This window comes from Leptodactylus fuscus, chromosome 3 (assembly GCF_031893055.1).
Source record: "Leptodactylus fuscus isolate aLepFus1 chromosome 3, aLepFus1.hap2, whole genome shotgun sequence".
Classification (NCBI taxonomy): domain Eukaryota; kingdom Metazoa; phylum Chordata; class Amphibia; order Anura; family Leptodactylidae; genus Leptodactylus; species Leptodactylus fuscus.
The window spans coordinates 184,994,804-185,018,739 of record NC_134267.1 but is presented as its reverse complement, the minus strand read 5'-3'; the positions used below and the strand labels follow the sequence as shown (position 1 = coordinate 185,018,739).

At 42.3% G+C, this 23,936-nt stretch overlaps 1 protein-coding gene across 1 annotated transcript in view; it reads right to left on the bottom strand.

Annotated features, from left to right (window-relative positions):
* SLC25A36 (solute carrier family 25 member 36) overlaps nt 1-23,936 on the bottom strand; it is a 43,089-nt gene that overhangs the window by 17,397 nt on the left and 1,756 nt on the right. Inside the window, exons 2-3 of the mRNA XM_075268874.1 lie at nt 9,821-9,991; nt 1,970-2,047 (exon numbers count right to left, since the gene is read on the bottom strand). Coding sequence (XP_075124975.1) covers nt 1,970-2,047; nt 9,821-9,991 — 249 coding nt within the window. The remainder of the gene's footprint in view (nt 1-1,969; nt 2,048-9,820; nt 9,992-23,936) is intronic.

Below are 23,936 nucleotides of genomic sequence, written 5' to 3'. Positions count from 1 at the left end.
TTTTTAACGTAGCTTTATTCATTATCGAGTTATACACGTTTGCGACATGGAGCAATGACAGTAATACAGTTTCAGGTGCCCCACATCCTGGATCTTCACGGAATACACCATAGCCTTCAAATGACCACAGAGATAAAAGCTCACGGGAGTGAGACCCAGAGACCCTGGGTGCATCCATAATTATTTTCTACCCTGTATACCTCCAGCGTTCTGTCAGTATGCAAGAACCAAATCCAACTCAGATTGTACGAAGCATAGCCTTGCTTTCAATGCAGACTAAAGCTAAAGAGGTTATCTCCATTAACTACAGAAAAAGACAAAACTGGACATAATCTGATAAATTTAAGGCTGTCCCATGAAAAAACATTCACTCAGATCACACAAAATGCAACAGTTTTCTGTGGAAATTGTTCAATACTCCTGTGTGTAGATATTGTTGTTACATACTTGTTATGACGATCTCTGTAAAGTGCTGACATATAATATGTTGGTGCTGTCAGGGTGTCCACCTAATATGCCCAGTGTGCTGCCGGTCAGCCCACCTCTTGTATACAGGTGTCACAGCAATTCTGGTCATAGTATTGACTAGCCAGTGAGAAAGGTGCAATGGAAAGTTTTCTCTCTCTCTAGCACTGAATTTATTTGGTGGACATTCTTAGAAGGACTCACATGAACAGCAGGGTGCACCATAACAATTATGAAACAGCAATAATGAGCAATTTTGAATAAAAAAAAAAAAAAATTATATATATATATATATATATATATATATATATATATATATATAAACCCAACTAAACTTGGTATGTTTGAGTCATAACAGTAAATTAATATTATAAAAAGGAGTTGCCCAAGAATCTCAGTACTTGGGCAGGAGGCCATTGTAGGTGAAACATGTTCAATTTTTATAGACTTGCACGGGGTACACGATTTTGTGCATGTAGTTATATGCAAGGGACATATGTGTAATAATCCCTGCGGTTAGCTTGCCAGCAACCATATTGTTGTGATCTACATAAGCAGCATAGTGCATGAGATTTAAAGAACCTTGCACCACTTCTAGTTCTTATTATCTTGTTAATAGCTAGTCTTCATGGATTCCAATACAGATAGAATTTTCTCTCTCTTTCCTGAGCAACAAGCACAGTTAGTTTTGGTGCCTGATGTGATATTTAAGCTCTGTGATGTCAGAATCACACCCCTTGTCTACTCCTGCCCGACACCGCCCTCTTGCCGGTACTGAACCTAAATGACATATCAGACACCAAAATTAAAACTACTGATTGCTCAGGAACAGTGGGGGCTAGGAAAAAAAATCCACCCGAATCAGTGGAGCAGTATCTACTAAATGATGTAAAGATCTGGACTTGGAGGTGGTGAAAGGTCCTCTTAAATTGTATCTCGTCCACACGCTGCAACTAAAACCTGCAGAATTTCAGCATATGTAGGGCTTTAAATATTTACTACAAAATTTGGTCTGGAGGACAATGGTAATATAATGCTATATTTATTAACTGGCTTGACTATATAACTGTAGTGTTTATGGGCTACACTATCTTTTAAGGAAAGGTTGCATGGCTATCTGTGAAGTCTATAAAACACCTGCCAGGCATTCACATGCCCCTGAAAAAGGCTGGCATGAATACAGCCAGTAACTATAGCTCTTACTGTATGCCTGCATTATGTACGTATAGAAAACTGAACAGTGTTCAGGAAGCTTCTGCCTGTAGCTGTGTACATTTGCAATGAGATTATTCTTCACTTGTGTGAATATTATGGCTATATTTAGAAGGGTATTTAGAGTAAAGTTCTGCTAGTAAGGTCAGCTGTGATCTGCTAACACTAACAGGGTCATTGTGCTCTTCAATACAAAAAAAAAAAAAAAACAGTACAAGGAATTTAGACCATCAAATGATATTTCTTAAAGCTTTGCAATGCTGTGGCTAGTACACAAATGTATAGACAGTACCTGGATGGAGCCACACCCACTAAATTAGGGCCCAGACCTCTGAACAGGGAACGAGGCCCCTCCTTCTGCAAAATTATCCTGCAAAGCAATAAGACAATAAACACATTAGAACTGTGCAGAGCGTTTGTAATACACTAACAATGAAAGCTGAGACATATGATCTTATTTCCATTTTGAGTATATATACACACAGAAGATTTCTTTATATGTCCTAGGAGCTCAGCCATGCCCTTTCCCCTCATCCCACTCATTGTCCTGTGATAAGCTGCAAGACAACTGGCCAGAACAGGAGATCCCTACTGTGTTTTGTCGGCAGTAAAAAACAAACAGATTGTGATCGTCTGCCATCTTTATACCTGGGAGTGGAGATTCTACAGTTTCTGAAAATCCCAAATGTAATTTGCCATTTTATTCATATACAAATAAGTGTGGGGGAGCTTAGCTCAGGTAAGCGAAGGCCGTCAAAGCCCTTTTTGGCGTCATTTGCATATGAAAACAACTGCTGCGAGGTTCACAATAGTGTTCGGGTTTCTGTTCTGAAAAACAGAAATCCTAGCCGCTTAAAAAGGGGTTACCCGCGGCCTCAGACTATAAAGGGGTCTGCCTGGTTTCCACCTGAATTCAGCGAGAGAAGAGTCTTGCTTTTCTCGCCGTTTATTTTAAGTGGAATGGGTGACTGAATCCCTGAACGCTATTGTGAACTAAACCAGATTTATACCAAAATCAGGCTCCAGGACTGAAAAACAGAGGTATATTTGGAAACTGTAGAACCATCTCTATAAAAGGTACTGAGATTAGGTTTATACCAATTTACTACTGACAGACTCCCTTTAAACTCTGTCCCCCTTGCCAATTCCAGCCTCCTCAAGTCAATAACTCATTGAAGATGGAACAGATGGCTACTATATTGTTCTTTAGTCATTTCTATGTCTAGTGGTCCTTTAAGGTGAACCGACTACCAATGCAAACACATCCATGCAGAGAATGGTATAACATTATCAAAATGGCTAGAATAGAACTGGTTTCATATGTGTCAATTGGATGTGATCAGAACAAATTAGCGGCAAGAAGGATTTCTGTAAAATAGGGATTGTAAAAACAATGTGCAATGGACACACGCTGTTAGGATGTTTTTATTAAAGCTGCAAATCCCATCATGTAAAAGAACTCCCCCTACCTTACAAAGGAGGAGGAACATATAAATATGGGTTTAGTTCCAAGGGAGGAATTTGAAAAGCATTTCAGTGACTGGCGGTTGATGTCGCCAGCGTGTATGGTTTTGGGAACTGACAAACTACAACAAGAATTTTAAGTAGCTTATTACTTCAGACGATAACTCAGCACTAAGTCGTCACTAGCCCTACCTGGCCTCTAGCTACACAAGAAATGTACCATATCTAGCACAGAGGGATTGTCAGAACCTCTACTTTATAAGACGCAAGCCTGCACCATTGCTGGATCGCCACCAATTAACCCTTATTATAATGTGGAGTCTCTTCAGATCTCAGAGTATAATGATCGGCCCAAGAGAGATGTTTAAACATAATTAACAGTGGTATTCACCTCCGTTACGGGACCTCCAGTCTCTTCTGTTCACAGAGACAACCCTGTATGTGGTCAGAGACCTCTGAGGCCTGTGATTTGGCCTCACCAGTCATGTTGGAGTCTTCAGCAAAATGGTATTGGTATAATGCATCATGACCCCTGAGTCAGCGGTCTATGACGTCAGGCATCTCTGAACAGAGGAGGCTGGAAGATCGGCACCAGAACCCAGCAGAGGCAAGTTACACTGTTTATTATGATAAATCACCTTGTCTGGGCCCCCAATAATTATACTTTGGGGTCTGAAGAGTCCCTAGAGTGTAATAATGGTTTGTGGGTGGTGAAACCCAAGAATTTTCGGGTTCTTTCATAACCAAAATTTTTGGAACATTCATGAAGAAAACTATATAGGACACTATAGGGCACTATACGGTGTGTGGAGGGGCCACAGAGGGACATTATTCTTAAGTTGAACATGAATTGGTTCAAAATATTTCCCCCCCCCCCCCCATATTCCTCCTCTAAAACCTGGATGCATCATATAAAGCAAAAAAAAATAAATAAAAAAAATAAAATAAAGGAGCCGTCCCTTATCAATTGCATGCCTGTGTGAAGCGTCCTCTTTCTTACTAGTATGAGTTTATTGTACTTGTATTATATAAACCCCTTCACCAATGTATCATGGAATTAATGATGCTATATAATCAATATGAGAGTGGCGATGCTGCGACCCGGCACCCGTCCCGGTGTCTGTAACTATAAATATTGCTGCATTACCGTAATGACCCGAGGCAGACTTATTCAGCACAAAAAGTGTGCTGAAAAACTCTGCCTATACTCGATTATATACAGTAATTTCCATAGTTAAAATTTCTAAAATCCTGCAGTTTTTACACTGGTGACTAATATTTAGCTATGTAGGAAATCTCTTTGTTGTCTCGCAGATATCTATACATGGAAAACACAGGGACCACCTTTCACTATAGGAGATGAAGCTTAACTACTGCCTGTCACTGGACACTGACCTTGGCACTCTTCCATAAACCTCAATGAACTTAACTAAAAAGCAATTGTCCAGTGTGCACAGAGGTCACAGGTCCATCGTGTCTGTCACACCAGAAATAATCCTTGCTTAGGTAAATGACACCTGAAGTATCTTTTACACCTCAGTAAATAAGCTACTGACAGGTTACACAAGGCCACACTCCTACATTCATATCTGATGTTAGTACATGGGTTTTTTGAGGTTGGGCTTTTTAAAGAAACCTTTCTATGAAGTGTTCCTAGGACTCTTTCTGTTGAAGCGCAGTAACATGCTGTACACACATACTCTACAAGTCATTCAATATTTGCTTTTTTAACCAACTGGAGCTGATGTTGGAAAAATGCCAAAACCACAACTGTAGTCACTCACTCAGGAAAAAGAAAAAAAACAAAAAACCCCACAACTTTAAAGGGGCTCTATCAGCAAAATCATGCTAATAGAGCCCCACATATGTGTGAATAGCCTTTAAAAAGGCTATTCAGGCACCGTAAATCTTATATTAACCCCCGGTCCCGTTTTTAAATAAAAGGATAAAAACTTATATGCAAAACTTACCTGAACGTGCACCCTGGGCGGGAATGCACGGTGCGACGTCATCTTCAGGCACGCCTGCCTCTTCTGTCTTCTTGGAGTAACACCCTCTTCTCCGTGTCTTCTTCCGGCTTCTTCTCGTGAAATCCCGCGCCTGCGTAGTAGTGCTTCCCTCTGAATCGCTACTGCGCAGGTTCAGTCCCCGTAGACGTACGCGACAGTACTGCGCATACACAGTACAATCGCAAACTGCCATTAAGTGAAATGGCAAGTGAGCCTGTGCAGTAGCGATTTGGAGGGAAGCGCTACTACGCAGGCGCGGGATTTCACAAGAAGAAGCCGGAAGAAGACACGGAGAAGAGGGCATTACTCCAAGAAGACAGAAGAGGCAGGCGTGCCCGAAGATGACGTCGCACATTCAGGTAAGTTTTGCATATAGGTTTTTATCCTTTTATTTAAAAACGGGACCGGGGGTTAATATAAGATTTACGGTGCCTGAATAGCCTTTTTAAAGGCTATTCACGCATATGTGGGGCTCGATTAGCATGATTTTGCTGATAGAGCCCCTTTAAAAAGGCTGTATGTGCCATCATGTTATTATATACAGCTTTGCTACAATGTTATTAGCCATGGAGCTACTCAGTCCCTTTTCACATCTGTGCATAGGTTTCCATTCAGGGAGTCTGCTTGGGGACCCCCGAACAGAAAGCTAATCCGCATAAAAAAAAGTGGTTATCTAAGGAAACCCACAGACCCCATAGACAATAATGGGTTCCCTGTGGTTCCAGCTGTAATTCTGCACAAAAAAATAAATCAATAAATAAAAAATGCGGAGATGGGAATGGAATAGCCCAAATGCAGATGTGAATCTGGCCTCAGATCTCACTTTGCCACCTCCTATTACCCTGCCCAAAGTCTGTGCAACCGATACCTGAACTGATCCATCTGTAGCACATGTAGCTAATTGAAGGGTCTACATCCGATTAATATATCTACAATATATAATCTTTCTAGATCATCAAGGGAACAAGACCATGCACTGGAACAACCAGCAGCTTACGCTAGGTTCACACCTGCGTTCAGCACTCCGTTCTGTGCTTTCCATCTTCTACATGCAAGAAGATGGAAAGCACAGACCGGGTCCGGCCGTGAGCGTTTTATGCTCTCCGCCGCGAAACCGTTTTTTTTTTTAAAATCTGGACACAGAGTACTGCATGTCCGACTCTGTGTCCGGACTAAAAAACCCGGTTTTGCGGCGGAGAGCATAAAACGCTCACTGCCGCTCACGGCCGGACAGCTTTCAAATTTTTCGGGGAAACAGGGTAGCTTGGGATATGGTCAGCACAGTCAGCATGTTATAAAGGGTGGAGTACTTAATAGGAGATCTATTGTACTCCTGGAGGACTAGGTAATAACCCTGTAAACACAGATGAAGCCTAGTATGCATCTCCAGCAACTCCTCGGCCTACTCAGCAGAGAGAAAGATGTACTAAACATCTCCCAAGAGCCCGTATGAAGCTGCCATACACTTGAGAATTGTAGAAGGAAAAAAAAAAAAAAAAAAAAATGCCCGATCCCATATTCCATGGCAGATGGGCCAATTACAGAGGAGTGTAGCAGTGGCAGCATATTCCCATTTCCCAACTGGGGAAAAACAACAACAAAAAAAAAACCAAACACATGCATAATTGGCGAAAGCAGAGGATTTATGTTAATGTGGAGTTCATATTTGCTGGCTGGCAAGATAGAACATTACTAATGCCACGTGTGGATTTCGTAACTTTTCCTTCCTTTCTTTCACGTGCCTATTAATTCTCACCACTCCCAAAATAATGATACAGTAGACTAGATGTGATTTCAAGAAACTCCTCATTACATAATGACTGACTAATATTCCACGTGTATAAGAATGTCAATAAGCTAGTCTAGATATTAGTCATGATAAGAGAGTCTGGGAAGTAAACTCCAATATTAAGTCAATATCTAGTATACTGGCTCACAGAAGCTATCCAGGATTGTGAGGATTCAGCCTTAGATTAGGGTTATTAAAAACACCACACTTAAGGATTCTGTGATTTCTGAAGATTACAAAATATATCCGATGTTTGGTGCCATTTGTAACACTAAGCATACTACTCTCATAAGGATCCTTGAATCCTATTGGAATAAGAGGGAAAGGCTGTTAAAATGGGTTTTTTCTCCCAGATAACTGCACCATAGAGAAGCTACTAAGGACTCTACAAAAACATTTTACCTGCCAGAATACCACTTTAAAGGCTAAGGCCCCATGTTCCGGAAACGCAGCATTTTTTGTTGCAGATTTTGGAGCCAAAGCCAAGAATGGCTACAAGAGGAATGGGAAATCTATAAAAAGTTCATATACTTCTATCTTCTGCTCAATCCACTCATGGCTTTGGCTAAAAAAAAAACACAACAAAATCTGCAACAAAAAAAGCTGTGTTTCCGCAAAGTGAGACCTAAGACTAAGGTCCCACGTAGTGGGCCAAAGCTATACAGTAACACATTGCAGTTTTTCCCGCACTGCTTTTCACAAAGTCCACAAAGGTTTCCTCTGCAGACTTTCTGCTTCTACCAGAGTTTCCATAGGTATAATTGACATGCTGAGATTTCCAAAGTAAGGTCAAGGCTGGGGGGGGGGGGGGGGGGGTTGAGAAACGCAGCAGGAATGCATCACAGTTCTTCCCCCATTGCTTTAAGGCCAGTTCACACGTAGTTATTTGGTCTGGATTTTGATGTGGAGTCCGGGTCAAAAAACCGCCTCCCATTGAATTCAATGGGAGCCGGTTATTTCCATTTCTGCAAGCGGTATTTTACAGCTCGTGGAAAAAAAAAAAAAAAAAAAGAAGCGATCTGCCGTATCGACGCAGATTCCGCGTCGAAAACTGCTGCGGCGTCCGCATCAAGACAATCCCTCTGGACTAGGCTCAATCATTTGGCCCTAGTCCAGAGCGGAAAGAAGCGACTGTCAGAAGCCGCGACAGGCGCATTTTCGTCCGGATTCTGACGCAGCTTTCCGCATCAAAACCCGGACCAAATAACTAAGTGTGAGCCATCCCTTAAACGGAAAGTTTGCAGAGTTTTCCTCCGCAGACTTTCTGTTACAATTATATCTACGGGGAAGCTGCCAACATTTCCATAGATATAATTGAAAAAATATAGAAAAATTGGAAGGGCACTCACCCACACCGAGGCTCATCTTCATAAAAGACTTCTTTTATTAAGGTAACATCTTTAAGAACAATTCGTGCAGGGAGGGAAAAACAGCATAGAATGGCAAGAAGGCTCTTAGGCAATTATATAGATATAATTGACATGCAGCAATTTCCGAAACTGCGCCGGTTTTGGAAACCGCAGCGTGTCTGCACTGCGGTTTTTACCACAAAGTGGGCATGAGATTCGCAAGAATCCCATCGACTTGGCAGTTACTGTAAAACGCTGTGATTTTGTCCGTGGCGGAATCGTGGCTAATTTAATGGCTCCAGGGGGCAGTTATTAACCCTTAGTGTTCAATTACGCTTCGTGGTAAAAGGAAAATCCCAACCATAGGAGACTGCAGTGTAATACATAACAGGAGACATAGAAAACTATGCTGCACTATAAATATAAAAAACATTAGAGGGTTAAAATTCCACAAAACAACTCCAAGTGTAGTCAGCAGGATATCACACATCTCCTCGATATGATCCCCATTTAGCTTGTATCACTTTCACACATCCTCCTCATGGTCTAATGACATCCATTCAGGCTGAAAGGCAAACATATTAGTAAAACAGAACAAACTAAAAACATTCACAGGCAATTTAACTATATGGGGCATTATTATAAATGAGAGCCGCTGTACGGTGGTTCATTGGCTGAGATACGACACTTCAGGAAGTCATTTACTGCCTTTGCAGGAAATTAAGGTGCGTCAGTATGGCCACAGGTTGGCAGCCTGCTAGAGAGACACTGACATAAGCAGATAACCTCAAATAATGCATTTATTATACACAAGACAAATGGAGTTTCCCTTACTGTATATCATTCATTGCCCTACATGAGCTACATGCACTCTAACATGCTCTCACATACATAAACTGAAACGCCTGATATATTGGATATATGCAAAAGAATACTTAACCCATGAAATGCCTTTCTGGATAAGCTCCCGTGTGTATATGAGGATTAACAGGTTTTCTGGGGAGTTTTTGCAGGCCAGTTTGTTTCATGGCAGCTGGAGACTAGGTGCTATGATATCTCACATAGACAGCAAATGAAGACAACAGGACAGACTGCGCCTGAACCCTCTCACTAAGAAGCAGCAGAACCATATAGGATATTCTAGAGAAGTACTCCAATAGCCTGTGCCTGCCTGTCACTTGGCTCTATCCTTCCCCTCCCTCAGCACCTTTGCATACACTTCTAAGGAAAAGGGACCCAACAGTCCATCTTGGGAGACCAAGATGAATTTGAGCAGAGATTCTGGAGTGAGTGAACAGTTTGAAGGGGGATAGTGTAAGTAATAAGGTAAGGGTTACTAATGGAATTAGGTTGATCCAAAAACTCAATGCCATTAGTTCTTTCCCCCCCATGTACACTGATTTTGTTGTACACTACATGACATGAAGATTAGACACTACCAAACTAAAACTAAAACAAAGACACCGACTACTGGCTACGAAAGACCTTTTGTTGACACAAAATATATAATACTTTACTAATGTACTCCATACTTGAGACAGTGCAGTGGTCCAGGGGACACTCTCGCCACTCTGTTAACACTAGCGCCATTCACGGTGTTCAGCTGAACCTCAGATATGTAAAGAGTCACCGATGAGGACTGTAGTCTTGTCTTCACAACTTCCAATGGGCATGTCAATATGGCACCAACAGTGCCCCCACATCTGTAAAGAGACAAGAGAAAGGAGAAAAAAATATTATGTAAAATGAAGATTCAAAATAATACCTTTTTGTGCACAGTATGATGCAGCTTATGTTTATTGTTACAACTCTGGCATGTTCTGCTTGTGCAGAATTTCTCTCCATTGCTTTTTGCGAATCTGCTCCTGAATACCATATATGCCTATGGCCACAGAAAATAAATGTTATTCACAATAAGGCAGTGGAGCTAAATGCCAGTCACATAAGATATGGAAGAAGTTTGCATAACCAGGTCAGGGCGAGTGAGGGGTCTGGAGGCAAAAGCAGCACAAAGGCTAGTAGGACTCTACGAATAAGTAGTCATCCCATCAGATGACCCTTTAATTTGCAAGGTATAGCGGTACAGCTCCAGGCAACTCAAAAAACTGCTAATTTTATGCAGTGACCACTACAAGCAAAATATAGTACCACACAATTCACTTGGGGGACCGGCGGTCGAAACCTCAGAGATCCTATACGTTTTCCCTGTCCTTTGGATAAGGTAGGGGAGGGGGGTGGAGTACTACTACTACTTTCTGGAGAACTCCCAGAGCTGGTGGCAGCTCAAGGACTATGATAGGCCAAAGTCAAGGTTGTAAACACCGTTTCAGGCATATAGGACAGGGTGGGCGCCACAGCTGTCAAAGCCAGAACAAGCCGAGGTCGGCACCATGAGATGAGAGGATAAATTGCAAAAAAAAACAGCCACTAAGGGTGCATTCACACTACGAATACGGTGACTGATTCTGAACGTTAACACGTTCAGAATCAGTGCATATAAAGCAGATCCCATTCATTTCAATGGGAGCCAGCATACGAGCGCTCCCCATTGAAATGAATGGGCTGCTTTGTACTCTATGAGTGCTCTCATTGAAGTGAATGGGAAGCGCTCGCGTGTACGGCTCGGATTGAGCCCGGAATTAAATCAACAGACAAGGAGGAGGTCAGGGAAGAAGCTGGACTCAAACACAGTATAAGTGGACAACATATAGAAATAGCAAGCTATGAACCCATTTACTCAACAGGGTGTGGTAAGTAAAACAGACTTTTATGCCTGCAGACTGACAGAGATGGGCTGGGGAAGATTTACTGGCATATGTATTGTCTCTAAGTAGCCGAAAAAACCAGCAAACATCCCCTTATGCATGTGCATAGCAGAATGGAAGAGTAGAGAACGGACATCTAGGGAAATTAAGTTGGTGGCTAAGCCTTCTGGGAGAGGTAGTACGCTGGTGGCATTTCACCCTCTCTGACTTCCTTATGCTCTTGGGATAAAACAACTCTTTTGGATTGGCCCTCATATCTGTGTTCCCATAAACTAGAGGCCACATTTTATTACTATAGGTTTACAGCAGTACAACAGAAGTCAAGGTGAAACCGTTTTAACTGGCCACCATGAGCTAGAAGGCAGATAAAAGACCTTTAATGGGCTAGAACAATGACGTCTGGGGATTATGTATTGCTCAAGACAGTTGGCATCTCCCCGCTTCTTGAGGGCTGGTTCGGGCTTTCATTATTATAACATATGTAATGATTTCAGGTTTGGAAAGTTTTGCAATACCAGTCAGCAAAGCCCTAACAAAAAGGGACGTTTTAGGAATAAAAGCTGCATGGATGAATGGCTAATGATACAAATGAGACCTCCGATCTGGAACCAGCTCAGCTCAGAGAACTTCATTAGGGAACAAATGACACCGGTCTCCTGGAAAAAGAATGAAGGCCATGTGTTTAATGGACCAGCAAAGAGCACACACCGAACTGAAAGAACCAAAACTCCTTCAGGAAACGCGATCCGAAAATTCATAATTTCTCTTTAAGGTCAGATAAGAGTTTGGTGAGAAATGAAGTGATGCCTTACATAAAAGGAATAAATGAAGCTGCTGTGGCTGGGAGACAAGAACAGAAATGCGCTACATGGCTGATACACTTTTTTTGTGCCTGATCATGTGAAGAGGAAAACGTTTTCAGTGCAATAGGAGACAGACATCTTTACGCTCTGCCTCTCAGCTAGACCCCACTGCTCAGACACTTCCCAAATGAGAATAGAAATGAACTGCTGTCCCCATAAATCCCACCCTATACGTCAGACATTTTGGATCAGTTATTCCCATTGTGGCAGGAATTGTACTCGTAAGACCCAAGAGTTTTACAAGGTTGCTTCAGAAGCATATAGAAAATCCTGCAGACTGACAAACTGAGCAGCATTCTCTCCTGTTTACCTTAGTAGGCGAACTAGGCCTTTAATCCACATACAGGTACACAAAGAGCGAGTAGGTACACATGAACGTACAGCTCCGTCAGATATTCCTCCTATCTGCACAAACCCAGACATGAGAAGACAGAAATATACCCAGCCCTTAGTTCTCAGGAGAGACCATGAAAATCCAACAAGTAGTCCTTCTCTATCTCACAATATTTGTTACTGGAGAAAAGCTAGGGCTCCCCAATATAAATATTAGATGGGCAGGTGGTCTGGCCAGCATCCTTATAATGAGTACAATACAGCTACCTATAGAATACAATGGGAAAACTTATTTTCCTATTGTTTTTGAGTCCAATGACACGGCTAAATCACAAACTCGTGGCACAAATCTTTGGACTCCATGTAGAGGGCCATTGGTGGGGTCCCTGCACTGTACAGTCTAACAACCTCCAGCACCACAAGACTCTTTACCACCTCCACTAATTCTGGCACACTTGGAATTTTAGTTTTGGGGCCGATATGGTACTTGGGTTCCGTACTGTGAAGTAGGTGGTGTCAGGCAAGAGTAGACAAGAGGGTGGGACCCAGAGCTCATGATTCTGAAGCAGTCATAGAGCAGAGAACCAAACTCCATTCTGGCCCGAGAACACTCATTTAAAAGTTGGGGGCCTAACTGATGTATTGCACAAAAAACTAGAAATTCTAAATGAACTGCTGGGAAAGAGCCTACTAAAAGGAGAGGGGGGGGGGGGGGGGGAGGAAACGACAAACAAAACAAAAACAACCCCAAAAAAACAACACACTTGACTGTCAGGGACGCCCTTCCGACGGTGAAGAGGTACGGTACCGGTACCAATAGCTCTTAACCTGGGGCACAGATCGTGAAAGCCGACAGTGCGCCGAATGCAGTGCACTGTCGGCTTTCTAGCGATATATAAAACCGCATGTACCCCAACTGATGAAAGGTCCTCTTTAAGCAGAGGTTCCCACGTTGCAAAAAACAGCTTTTTTTGTTGCTGATTTAGCTGTGGTTTTTTTTGAGCCAGAGTCAAGAATGGCTACAAAAAGAATGGAATGCTCAATTCACTCCTGGCTTTGGCACAAAAACCACAGCAAAATCTGCAACAAAAAAATTCTATGCTTCTGCAACGAGGCCCTAGTCTCATCCATTATGCCAGGACTTGCAGGAATAGCTGAGCAGTGCTGTTCTAGGTTGTTCCTGTAAGGGGGCGTTCACACTTGTGCCCGTATCCGTGTTTCATTTGAATGGGTTTTAAAACTGACCGCTAGGAAGCAGTCCCCAATGCAGTTTCTCTGGGAAATAGGATGGAGGGTGCACGTGTGAACGCCGTCTAACTCCCACAGAGGTGAAGAGGTACATAAACAGCTTAGCACAGCTGAGCTACATTGCAGTTCCCATTCACCTCTACTGCTCTGTTGTCCCCATCCATTCTGCCCTATGGGGTGGCATTTAGGATCAGTTATTCCCATCTCGGCATTGATATGTTAAGACAATAATGACCTTTTAAAGAACCGTTCTTAAAAATAAAAGCTTTGATCACAGTGCTCTCAAATACACCCCGGATCCAGGAGCAGACAGAGGATACAAAAAAATAAGCAAGCAGGACACAGTTATGGCTTTTTTTTTTCTTTTTGGAAAATCATGACCATTTCCCATGTCTGTATTTTTCCTCTTATTTATACAAAAAGTAAAATAATAAAATCCTTGTTGTGAAACTGGATGTGTATAGGGATGCTGGGGTTACTGTCTCCACCTCCCCTGCCTGATTGGATAAGTCTGTAGGAGGAAAGCAAAAACCTCACCGAGGTCTATTTTAACCCAAACAGCACAGTCATTGTGTGAACGATGCTGTAGCACAGCACAAAGATTTAAGAGAAGATTCGTGTTTTAAGACAGACATCGACAAGTGTCTTGCGGACAAGTACAGGCTATTCCAAGAGATTGCAAGCGGAATTTGAATTTGCCATTAGTGAGAATAAAGGGAAAGCACAGCACCAATTCTAACCAGCCAGCTGTCATGTATATGAAAGGGGCTACACTTGCAGGGTTTAGGAAGCAATGCTTTGCAGGGTAACACCACACGGGGGCACAGTATTAAACAATAGTCTGTGCGCCCATTTAGTCTCAAGTTCAATGGGAGACCCAGCAGCTGGACCCCCTCATTACAAAACTATACCATAGCTTTGCAATATGCCAATATTTTATAAGATAGGAATACCTCATTCAATGCCCTTTCCACCACCGCAGCCATTTTATGTTTTCACTGTCCAAAAACACTTAAACGGGGGTCTCCAGGCTAATTTTGAAAAGTCAACCACCACCAAGAACCAGAAGCGGTCCACCATCGAAGACCCCCACTGTTCAAAGAGACTGCAGTGTTCGGGTGGGCACTACGGCCTCTTCTGTAAACCAAGTACAGCAGCCATGCTTTGTACTGCAACTCAGTCCCATTCCCTTGAATGGGACAAGGCTAAAAAAAGGCTTCGTGACTGGAAAGTCATAGTCTGTGAGGCAGAAGTGGTTGTCAACAACCACCACGTGAGACCACTACTCTGAGGATCCCAGGTGTTGGACTCCTTTACTATTTTTGACCGAAATCTATCTAAGATAGGCCTTCAATTTTAGATTGTTGGGGAGGGTGTCAACATTTACATCACAGACAAGATTACAATAAAAGGGAACACCTCTATAGATATCAGACCACATTCATTACTGCCAGTAGATGTCAGACCTTATCTACTCCCCCCCCCCACATATTGCAAATTCTCCATTAGACCTGAATGAGTCGGCTACAGAATATTGCCGACTATGGACATGACCATGCTATAAAGTATATCACTAAATACCATCAACAGAGCTGAAGCAAAGCTCTGGCAAGATGGCAATGCCTAGAGTAGAATACATAAGGAAAAAAAATAAAAAAGCGGCACAACAAACCTATTGTTTGATCTATAGATTTCTTAGCAGGTTTTTTCCCCCTGTTTAGCACCAGAAGTCTTGGCAGAAAGCGATGATGCTTGGCAGAAAGCTACAGGACAAACGCGTGCCCTCAATTAACTGGCACACACAAGGGCAACAAAGCTCCTAATGGGCACAGCGTCCAGAAAGGCGCTCCCTAGTGTATTCATTTCAACAACGTGTGCTCCTACAATAACTGGGTACACAGAGCGACGGGCCCCAATTAAGACACAAACAAGCTTTTGTACAAGGGTCTTGGCACTGAGAGCTGCTGTGACAGGGAGAGAAAAGAAGAGGAAAGCGAGATCGCTCAGCAAGACCCAAAGTCCATGAGTCATTAGTCTAAGCACTTCATTAGCCTGCTGACTGGTGAAATGGAGTGGCCGTGCCAGTAGTTTACCAGCTCTAAATATAAGGGCATGCCAGCTATAGCATCTCTGGTATGAAAAGGACTGGCATTTCTAAAATGTGCAGAAGGGTACACTGGTTGGTTAAAAACTGTAGGGGACAAAATGATCACTGAATTTCATTTCTGATGAAATCCCCAAATTCTACATGGGTCAAAGGTGTAAAATGTCAGCCACAACTAGTCTAATGGTAGCAATCTAAAGGTGGGTTCAAACCTGAGCCCATCCACTAGATGTCAAGAACAGAAGAGAAAGTAGAAGCCTACAGTTGTCTGCTCTCCCCTGACTAGTTTCAGCATCAGCCCTCAGTACATGATGTTACACCAGATACAGAGCTTAGAAGAGAGTGGCAGAGCTGGACTATCTCCATACCACATTAGCTACGTACAGGACATCTGTACAAACTGTATGAAGAAAGACATTTAGGAGTTTAGATGGCCTCAATGACACCCCACACGACTGCAGGATCAGACTACGCACAGGGCTTCTCTGTAGTCTGTTACCATGGTAACACTAAGGTCTGCAAAGGTGCTTTATACCCAAAGTGACCGGTTATTTTTAAGATCATCTGCAAAGTTACTTCACTTTTTAGTGCAGATACAGTTCACTATAACATGTATGGTAGAAAACTAACCCACTTTTATCCCCCCACCTTTCTTGTCACTTTAATTCATGGGATTTACTATAACTTGTGCCAGGAAACAGCTGTACTCAACCTCACACAATGTGGCAAAATTATTAAGAGGCTCAATCCTATTAATGTTGGCACATCGCGAGCTATTGGGGGAATTTAATAAGATTCACATGAGAAAGCAACGCTCCATCTTACTCTGAATGTAGATCATTACTTGTAGGGCAAAATACCTTCATACACATGGCACTAAACCGTATTGGTATAGCAGAAAATGAAGGCATTGCAGCACTGTACTAGGAAGCCACTGGCCTCTATACCCTGCCTTTCAGGTTCTGTGCACACTGATCTGCAATCACGTGTTTGGCTTTGTGCAAAATCAGTTTCTGAAACCACCTTAATACCCTCAAAAACGGATTATGAACAGTTCATTTTAAAATCCATTAATTTCAATGAGTTGTAAAAAAAACCCATCCATAGGTGAGCGTATTTTCGTCTGATATCCGCCTGGGTGGAGAAAAGAGTCTGAATTGGTGGACTTTTTTTTCCCCATCCCCCCAAAAAACAAGGACGTGCGATGGACAGCAACTAATCATTTTTTTTAAATAAACCTTTGAGATACACGAAGGAAAACACAAACAGATTACCATCGAATAGCAATCTGTGTTTCCCTCTGCGTATTCTCAGAATGAGGGAAGAAGAAGAAAAAAAAAAAAAAAAACACAACAAAGAACAGATTTGTCAAAAACGGACAGTTATTTTGACGGACATCGATTGGATCACTTTTAGGCCGGGGCCCAACGTGGCATACACAAAAACCCTCGGCGCTTTACAGTCACAGCAAAGTGAATAGGATTCTAGCGAATCCCACCCCCACTCTGCAGGAAAATACGTGCGGCGGACAAGGTGCTTTTTGTGGTTTTAGAAATCGCAGCATGTTAATTATATCTACAGAAACGTCGCTGGTGATATCATTGAAGCAGAAAGTCCACAGAGGTAACCTCTGCGAACTGTCAAAAGTGCAATGCGTTACCGCCGTGGTTTTTCCCACAGTGCTTTTTTGATGTGGGACGCCACATGAGGCCTTAGCCTTATGGAGTTTACAAGTTGCAAGCTATTGTGTAATAAGCACCATATGCCTGCTCATAGCAGGTGTAGATCTTATTTTATGGCTTACAGTACAAAAAAGACCAACACATTTATTAACAGGCATTTGCCTTAACAACTTTGGCACATGTTACTCCACAGAGTAGGTTATGAAACTCCAGGCTTAATAAATCTATCCTATAGTATATACAGTACCTATGTAACAGTACAATAAATAGAATAGGACACTGCCCAGACAGGTTTCATCTTCATAAATTAACTTAAGTTACTAGTGACATAAGTGAGAGGTGGAAGTATAAAACATCTTTGGAGAAGGTACAGCAGGATCCTTAAGTGACCCATGTGCTGAGACAGCGACAAGTAGCAAACAGCGGAAATGGCCATGCCCTCCAACAGCCTGATCAAATAAAACTGAAGATGCAATACATCAGCTGAGGGATCAAAGTATTGTTTTCTATGTATGCACGAAAGGAAGCCTTATGAAAGACAATCACACTGAGGTTTGCAACAGGGAGCATGCTCTGGGTATGGCGTCACAGCAGCCAACATAAGACATAAGGAAAGTATCAGATCTACAGTGTCAGAAGAATATTAAAAGAGGTTTTGGGGCTTAAGCTATTTATGGTCTATTTTCAGGATAGGCCATAAATACCAGATTGTGGGGGATTGACACTGGCCTTCAGACGGATCAGCTGTACAGAACTATACAAGAAAGCTATGTCTCCTTTATAGCAGCCAGATACAGTCATTGCAGCTCACCTACCATTAAAATCACTGAGAGGTAAGCTATAGTGATGGTAGCGGCTCCATACAGCTGATCAGAGTTTATGGCCTATCCTGAGCATATTGTCTTCGGCTTAACATTGAACCACCATGCTCCCCAATCTTCCTGAGGAGTATACAATTATATTATATGACTGTTAGATTAAGGCTACATGCACTTGTAGCTGGGCCATCAATGAACGACACAGAGAGCACACAGAAGACCATCCCTGTACCGCTTGTGTCTCCCTGGCCCTATTCATTGATCTCAGGGAGCCCAGTCTGCCAAACGGACAGATATAGGACCTGTCCTGGGTTCTGGCCTGGGCTCACCGCACTATACAGAGGCCTGAAAATACACAACTGTGTGTATGGGGTCATAGAAATTAAAGGATCAGTCGGCTAGCTGTGAAAAACCACGACTAACACACCAAAAATACACACAAGTGTGTGCATGAGGCCTAGAATAGAGATGAGCGAACACTGTTCGCCGGCGTCACAGGTGCTTCCATTCATCTCTATGGGAGCGTGCTGTTCGGATCGGTGTGTTCGCTCATCTCTAGTAAGGAACCTTGGCTCTCCAAGCTGTGGCAAAACTACAACTCCCAGCATGCATACTTGCTCTGCTGTTCTTGGCACTCCCATGGAAGTGAATGGAGCATGTTGAGAGTTGTAGTTTCACAGCAGCTGGAGAGCCGAAGGTTCCCTACCCCTGCCTTAACCACATCCGTCAGAATATCAACTACACTTACTGCTGGCCATGATTGAACGGTACGACCGGCATACGGATGCCATTCCTGTGTTGCCCAATCACTGGCCTTGCTTCCGTGGCCCATTCATTCAGTGAATAGGAATTGTGGAAGAACGGCCACAAAACCAGACAGGAATACACGGTCATGTGCGTGGGACGACGGAAATGAATGGATCAGTGTGCTATCCAGGAAAAACCTGGATAGTACACTGAAGTCGCCCACAGTCATCTGCAAGGGGCCTTAGATAGCGTATTCTAAACCAAGGTGAATTCAATGTACGTGTAATACAAAGATAAGGTGCTATGACAGCTATGCCACTCTAGGAGTAGGCCCGAGCCTGCAGCTCACGTTAGGAGGAGAGGTTAATATATGTCCTTGGGTAAATTCACATTGGCCATTAAACCTGACAGCTTGCCTGACTGCACTGGTGACGTGGAGAGCCGCCTTTACAAGTCATTCCTCTTCACAGACCGGCTCTCCATTCACTGCTGTGACCTTTACCCTACTAGTGAGCGGCGGCGTGACTACACAAGGAGGCTTACTGCAGATATTTACCCTCAAACACATGAAGAAGAACTCCTTGTGTAGCCAACACAACCGCATGGGAAATAATGCTGCCTATAACACCCAATATACACAGAATACTGCAACAGAGCAGTCGCACCAACTACCGTACCTAATATATTATTTGTGTCTATTCTGTACCCTCCACTAGACTGAGAAAGGGGAAAAAACATGTAGAAAACCCTAGACCAAATATATAAACCTACAACAACGGGCCCCTGACTATGTCCTTACACCATAACCAAAGAAGTTAGGTATTACATGCCAATTTCTATTTGCATGGGATATTACTGTACCCTGTTTTAGTAATGGACTCTACCAAAATTTACATATACTTTATAGCAATATACCCAGTGCCACCTTGGCATATTCTTCAGTTACACAAAACCTAGACGTTACCACCTAATGATTTTAAGGAATACAATATGTCCTAAAGTTACCTCTAAATGTCCATTCCCAGGGATTCTTCCTAAGAGTAATAAAAATAACAAAAAGTGACTACAATAAACCACTTACCGTATATACTCGAGTATAAGCCAACTCTTTCAGCACATTTTTCATGCTGATAAAGCTCTCCTCGGCTTATACACGAGTCAGGGTCCATGGAGCACAGAAAACTGGAAGGACCTGGAAGGGGGGAGGTCCTTTAGTGCTAACTGTTCTGTGATTGGCTTGTCATGCGGTCACGTGACTGTGATGTCATCAAAGGTCCTGTAGCCACTGGTATGTAACATCTGCAGATAAGGTTGAGTCTAAATCCTAGTAGCTCCGCCCACATCAGAGTCCGATCACATGGCCATGACGTCATCAGAGGTCCTTTAGCACACTAGGATTTAGCATCTACCCTGCAGATGAGTGGCCAGGATTCATTGTGTCTTATGGAAGATGTCTGTTGTATGGAGGAGAGGAAGCTACAGTAACGTGACACACACAGGTCCCTTCCTTTAGTTACTCTGCCTAGTAATGTCAGGCATTTGGGGTTATTCATTTAGTTTCAGTAACTCCATGTTCCTCACATTAATAACAGTTAACCCCATCATATCCCTCATATTAACCCCTGTGTGCCCCATATAAGGGTTACTAATATGTGAGACACATGAGGGTACTAATGAAGGACCTTAATTATGAAGATACCTAATTATTACCTCCATATGTCCCACATATCAGTAACTCTTATGTGAGGCACACAGGGGGTTAATGTGAGGGACATGATGGGGTAACTGCTATTACTATGATCCCCATGGAGTTACTAAGCTACAATGCACATGACCAGACTATCTGCAATGGTGGATTTCCCCCCTCGGCTTATACTCGAGTCAATAAGTTTTCCCAGTTTCTTTGTGGTAAAATTAGGGGTCTCAGCTTATACTCGAGTATATAAGGTATATTACAGAGCAAGTCTGCTAGAAACCAATAACTTCTATTTATAGAAGTCAGTTCTTCCATGACACTAAACCATCTAGAGATAAAAACGTACGTACCCAAACAACCTCTCACGACATTTGTGCCGTCTAGTGACGTCCTAGAAAACGTTTGCTTGCATCTCATGCACTCTACACGTTTCAAAGGGGTTGTCAGGGACAAAAATGTTTCCAAATGAAAGTCATATAAATGCTAAAATTTGCAACAAAATAAAAGTTGTTTTTTTTTCCTTCTTGACTGGAAGCTTCCTCCCCTTCCTCCTCCATTGTCAAGAACCAGTCTGCTGCTGCCAAAACTTTGAATATTTCATTCATCGCGTTCTTGTTTACAGAGATATAATATATATATATATATATATATATATATATATATATATATATATATATAACTCACATGCTAAGGTACTGGCATACAGAGATATCGCTATATAAAATTATTTTGCACCTATGCTATTGAGACTTGGGCTGAAAAAATCCTAAGGCCAGCGTGAATATGCAACTCTCCTCACTTTGTGGTCATCTGGAATTCCAAAGCTTCTAAGTTCAAGACCCAGGAGAAACATACCATAATAATCATCATGTCATGTAAGGCTACTGTCAGACTAGCACTGTGTGAACATTTGGGAATTCCATCCCCCATTCTGCTTAAAACATCCACCGATTTCAGGCAGAAACCCAGTGGACCCCATTATAGTATATGGGGTAAAAGGTAACTGCCTTTTAAGCAGATACGAAGAACGAAAACCCAAACGCTAGTTTGAGTCTAGTGTAAGATAAGAGTTTTAAATCGCAACATATAATTTGGACAACCCCCTATAAGTTTCCTGAATGTACAGCCTAGAGATCAATGTAGGTAGCTACTGCAGTAGTTCTGTAAACACGGTAGCGTCTCCAGCTGCAGACCCGTCAAGTACTGAATTATTAGTGCCATGAGAAACACCCTGTACTAATATCCCCAATTTAAGAAGGTTATAGAAGCCCTGCAGGTTTATGAAAAAAAAAAAAATACTTATATAAAAACTTTGACTCAGCAATTAGAAATTGTTAGCAGAGTTATTTCCCTGTAAGCTAAAAATGACAAGAACATTCTGGTAGTTCCGAGTTAAGAGGTTTGTTATAAAGGATTTCTGAAACAACTTAGCATAACCACTATACAGTGTAGGGAGCAGTCTGCTTCTGGTGGCAACAAATATCAGCTGATCAGTGCGGGTCCAACATGAGTCTGATATTACTAATGATTATTCTTAAGGATAGATCATCAATATTTTAATTCCAGAAACTCCTTTAGGCTAAGACCCCCCCCCCCCCTCGTTGCGTAAACTATGCATTTTTTTGGTGCAGATTTTGCTTTTACCTGGGAGGGGGGGCTCTATTTCTGTAATAGAACCCCATTAATAGTCCCCCCTCCCTATTACAGTAATAGTGAGCTAATAGCACCCTCCCCCAAGTAATAGTCCCCCTCAATGTTCCGGTGATCTGTATAGTTGTAGTGTACATACAGAGCAGTGATAGGAGGAACAGGAGCTTCTCTTAGACACAACCTATGTAACATCTTCTACTTCCTCCTGGAACCCTGACCCCTATTCTATGGTACCACTGGGAAGATAATAGAACATGCACACAGGCTTTGTGCAAGAGGATGTCCCACTCCCCCCCCCCCACCCCATCACTGCTCTGCAAGTACAATAATTGTACATTTCAGAGCACAGGGGAGGTCGCCAGATGGCACTGTGGTTGGGGGATCTCTGTCCTATGGGATATGCAGTCAACAATGATGTTAAGTGTATGAGAGGAGGGGGAACGGAAGACCAACCCACCTATCAATGAAAGTAAAATGAGCACTGCTTTACCTGCATAAGGGTGCATTTACACATTCAGTCTTTTATATGCAGCTGTGAGGCCAAAGCCAGGAATGGATTGAAAAATAAAGGAATAGAGCTCTGTCATTTATATTTTCTCATTGTGATCAACGCTTGAAAACTGCATGCAAAAATATAAAAGCATCAACGCAAGTAAACAGCGCTTGTTACAGACAGGTATATATTTTTTCCTATTCTTTTCCACTGCAACGTCCTGGGATTCTGAAAGACAGAAGTTGGTAGTAGCTACTGTCCTCCACAGGATACAATAAAAATTGTTTAATACTTTGGACACTAAAAACAAACAATCCCCAATTTCAACCCTGTATAAATGAAATTAGAGTCTTGATGATTTCTAGCAATACCTGTCAGCTTTCACAATCCTGTTTCCGCACTGGAAGTTTTGTGATTTTAGGTGAAAATGGAAGTTGGATTCAGATCTTTACTAGAAACATTGTTACTATCAGAGTTTAAGACACAACTGGCGAAGCGCAACAGGAAAGCCTTGTATTCAGCGATTTATCTGCAGAACAAATCATGCTTCGTTCTCCTGGCACATAGTGAATAGTATTCTGTAATCTGTAACAATGTGCTTAGATTCAGCGCTATTACAACACTTGACAGGGCATTGCCCTCGTGCTGCTGTCCAGCGGCCAAAACCCTCACCAGGCTGCTTCACCGTAATCCATGTTCTCCTTGACAACAGAAAGAACTTCAGTAGAAGTCGCTACAAAAGTGACAGTAATTATTAAATATTTCAAGCACCAAGTCCTCCAGGTAAATACCAAGAAAAGCATAGTCTGCAATTAACAGTAAATTCTCAAGGAAGTGAAAACTAAAGTTTTCTAGGAGGCAAAGAACTTGTAGCCACTGTACGCCTGCCTGAATACGGCCCAAAGACAGTGGGATCTGTGAATATGACATATACAAAGAGAATGGCAATGCTAGGTTGAGCAAGCCCTTATCTGTACCAGGTCCCCAATATTTCAACTCCATCTACTCTGGGAAAGTCTTGTGGAACATCCTAACAGAAGTGGTTTATCAGAAATGGTGAATTAAATTAAGTCAATTAATTGTCTTGTGCTAACTAAAGGGAAAGTAAGCAAATGCTGTAATAGGAAATCGCTTTTAAAAATAAATAAATAAATAAGTAAATGAATATACGCTTAAAGTGGCTGCACATGGGGTCATTCAATGTTACAAACACTAGTGCAGATGAGGCCTAGTACTCACCTATAATAAC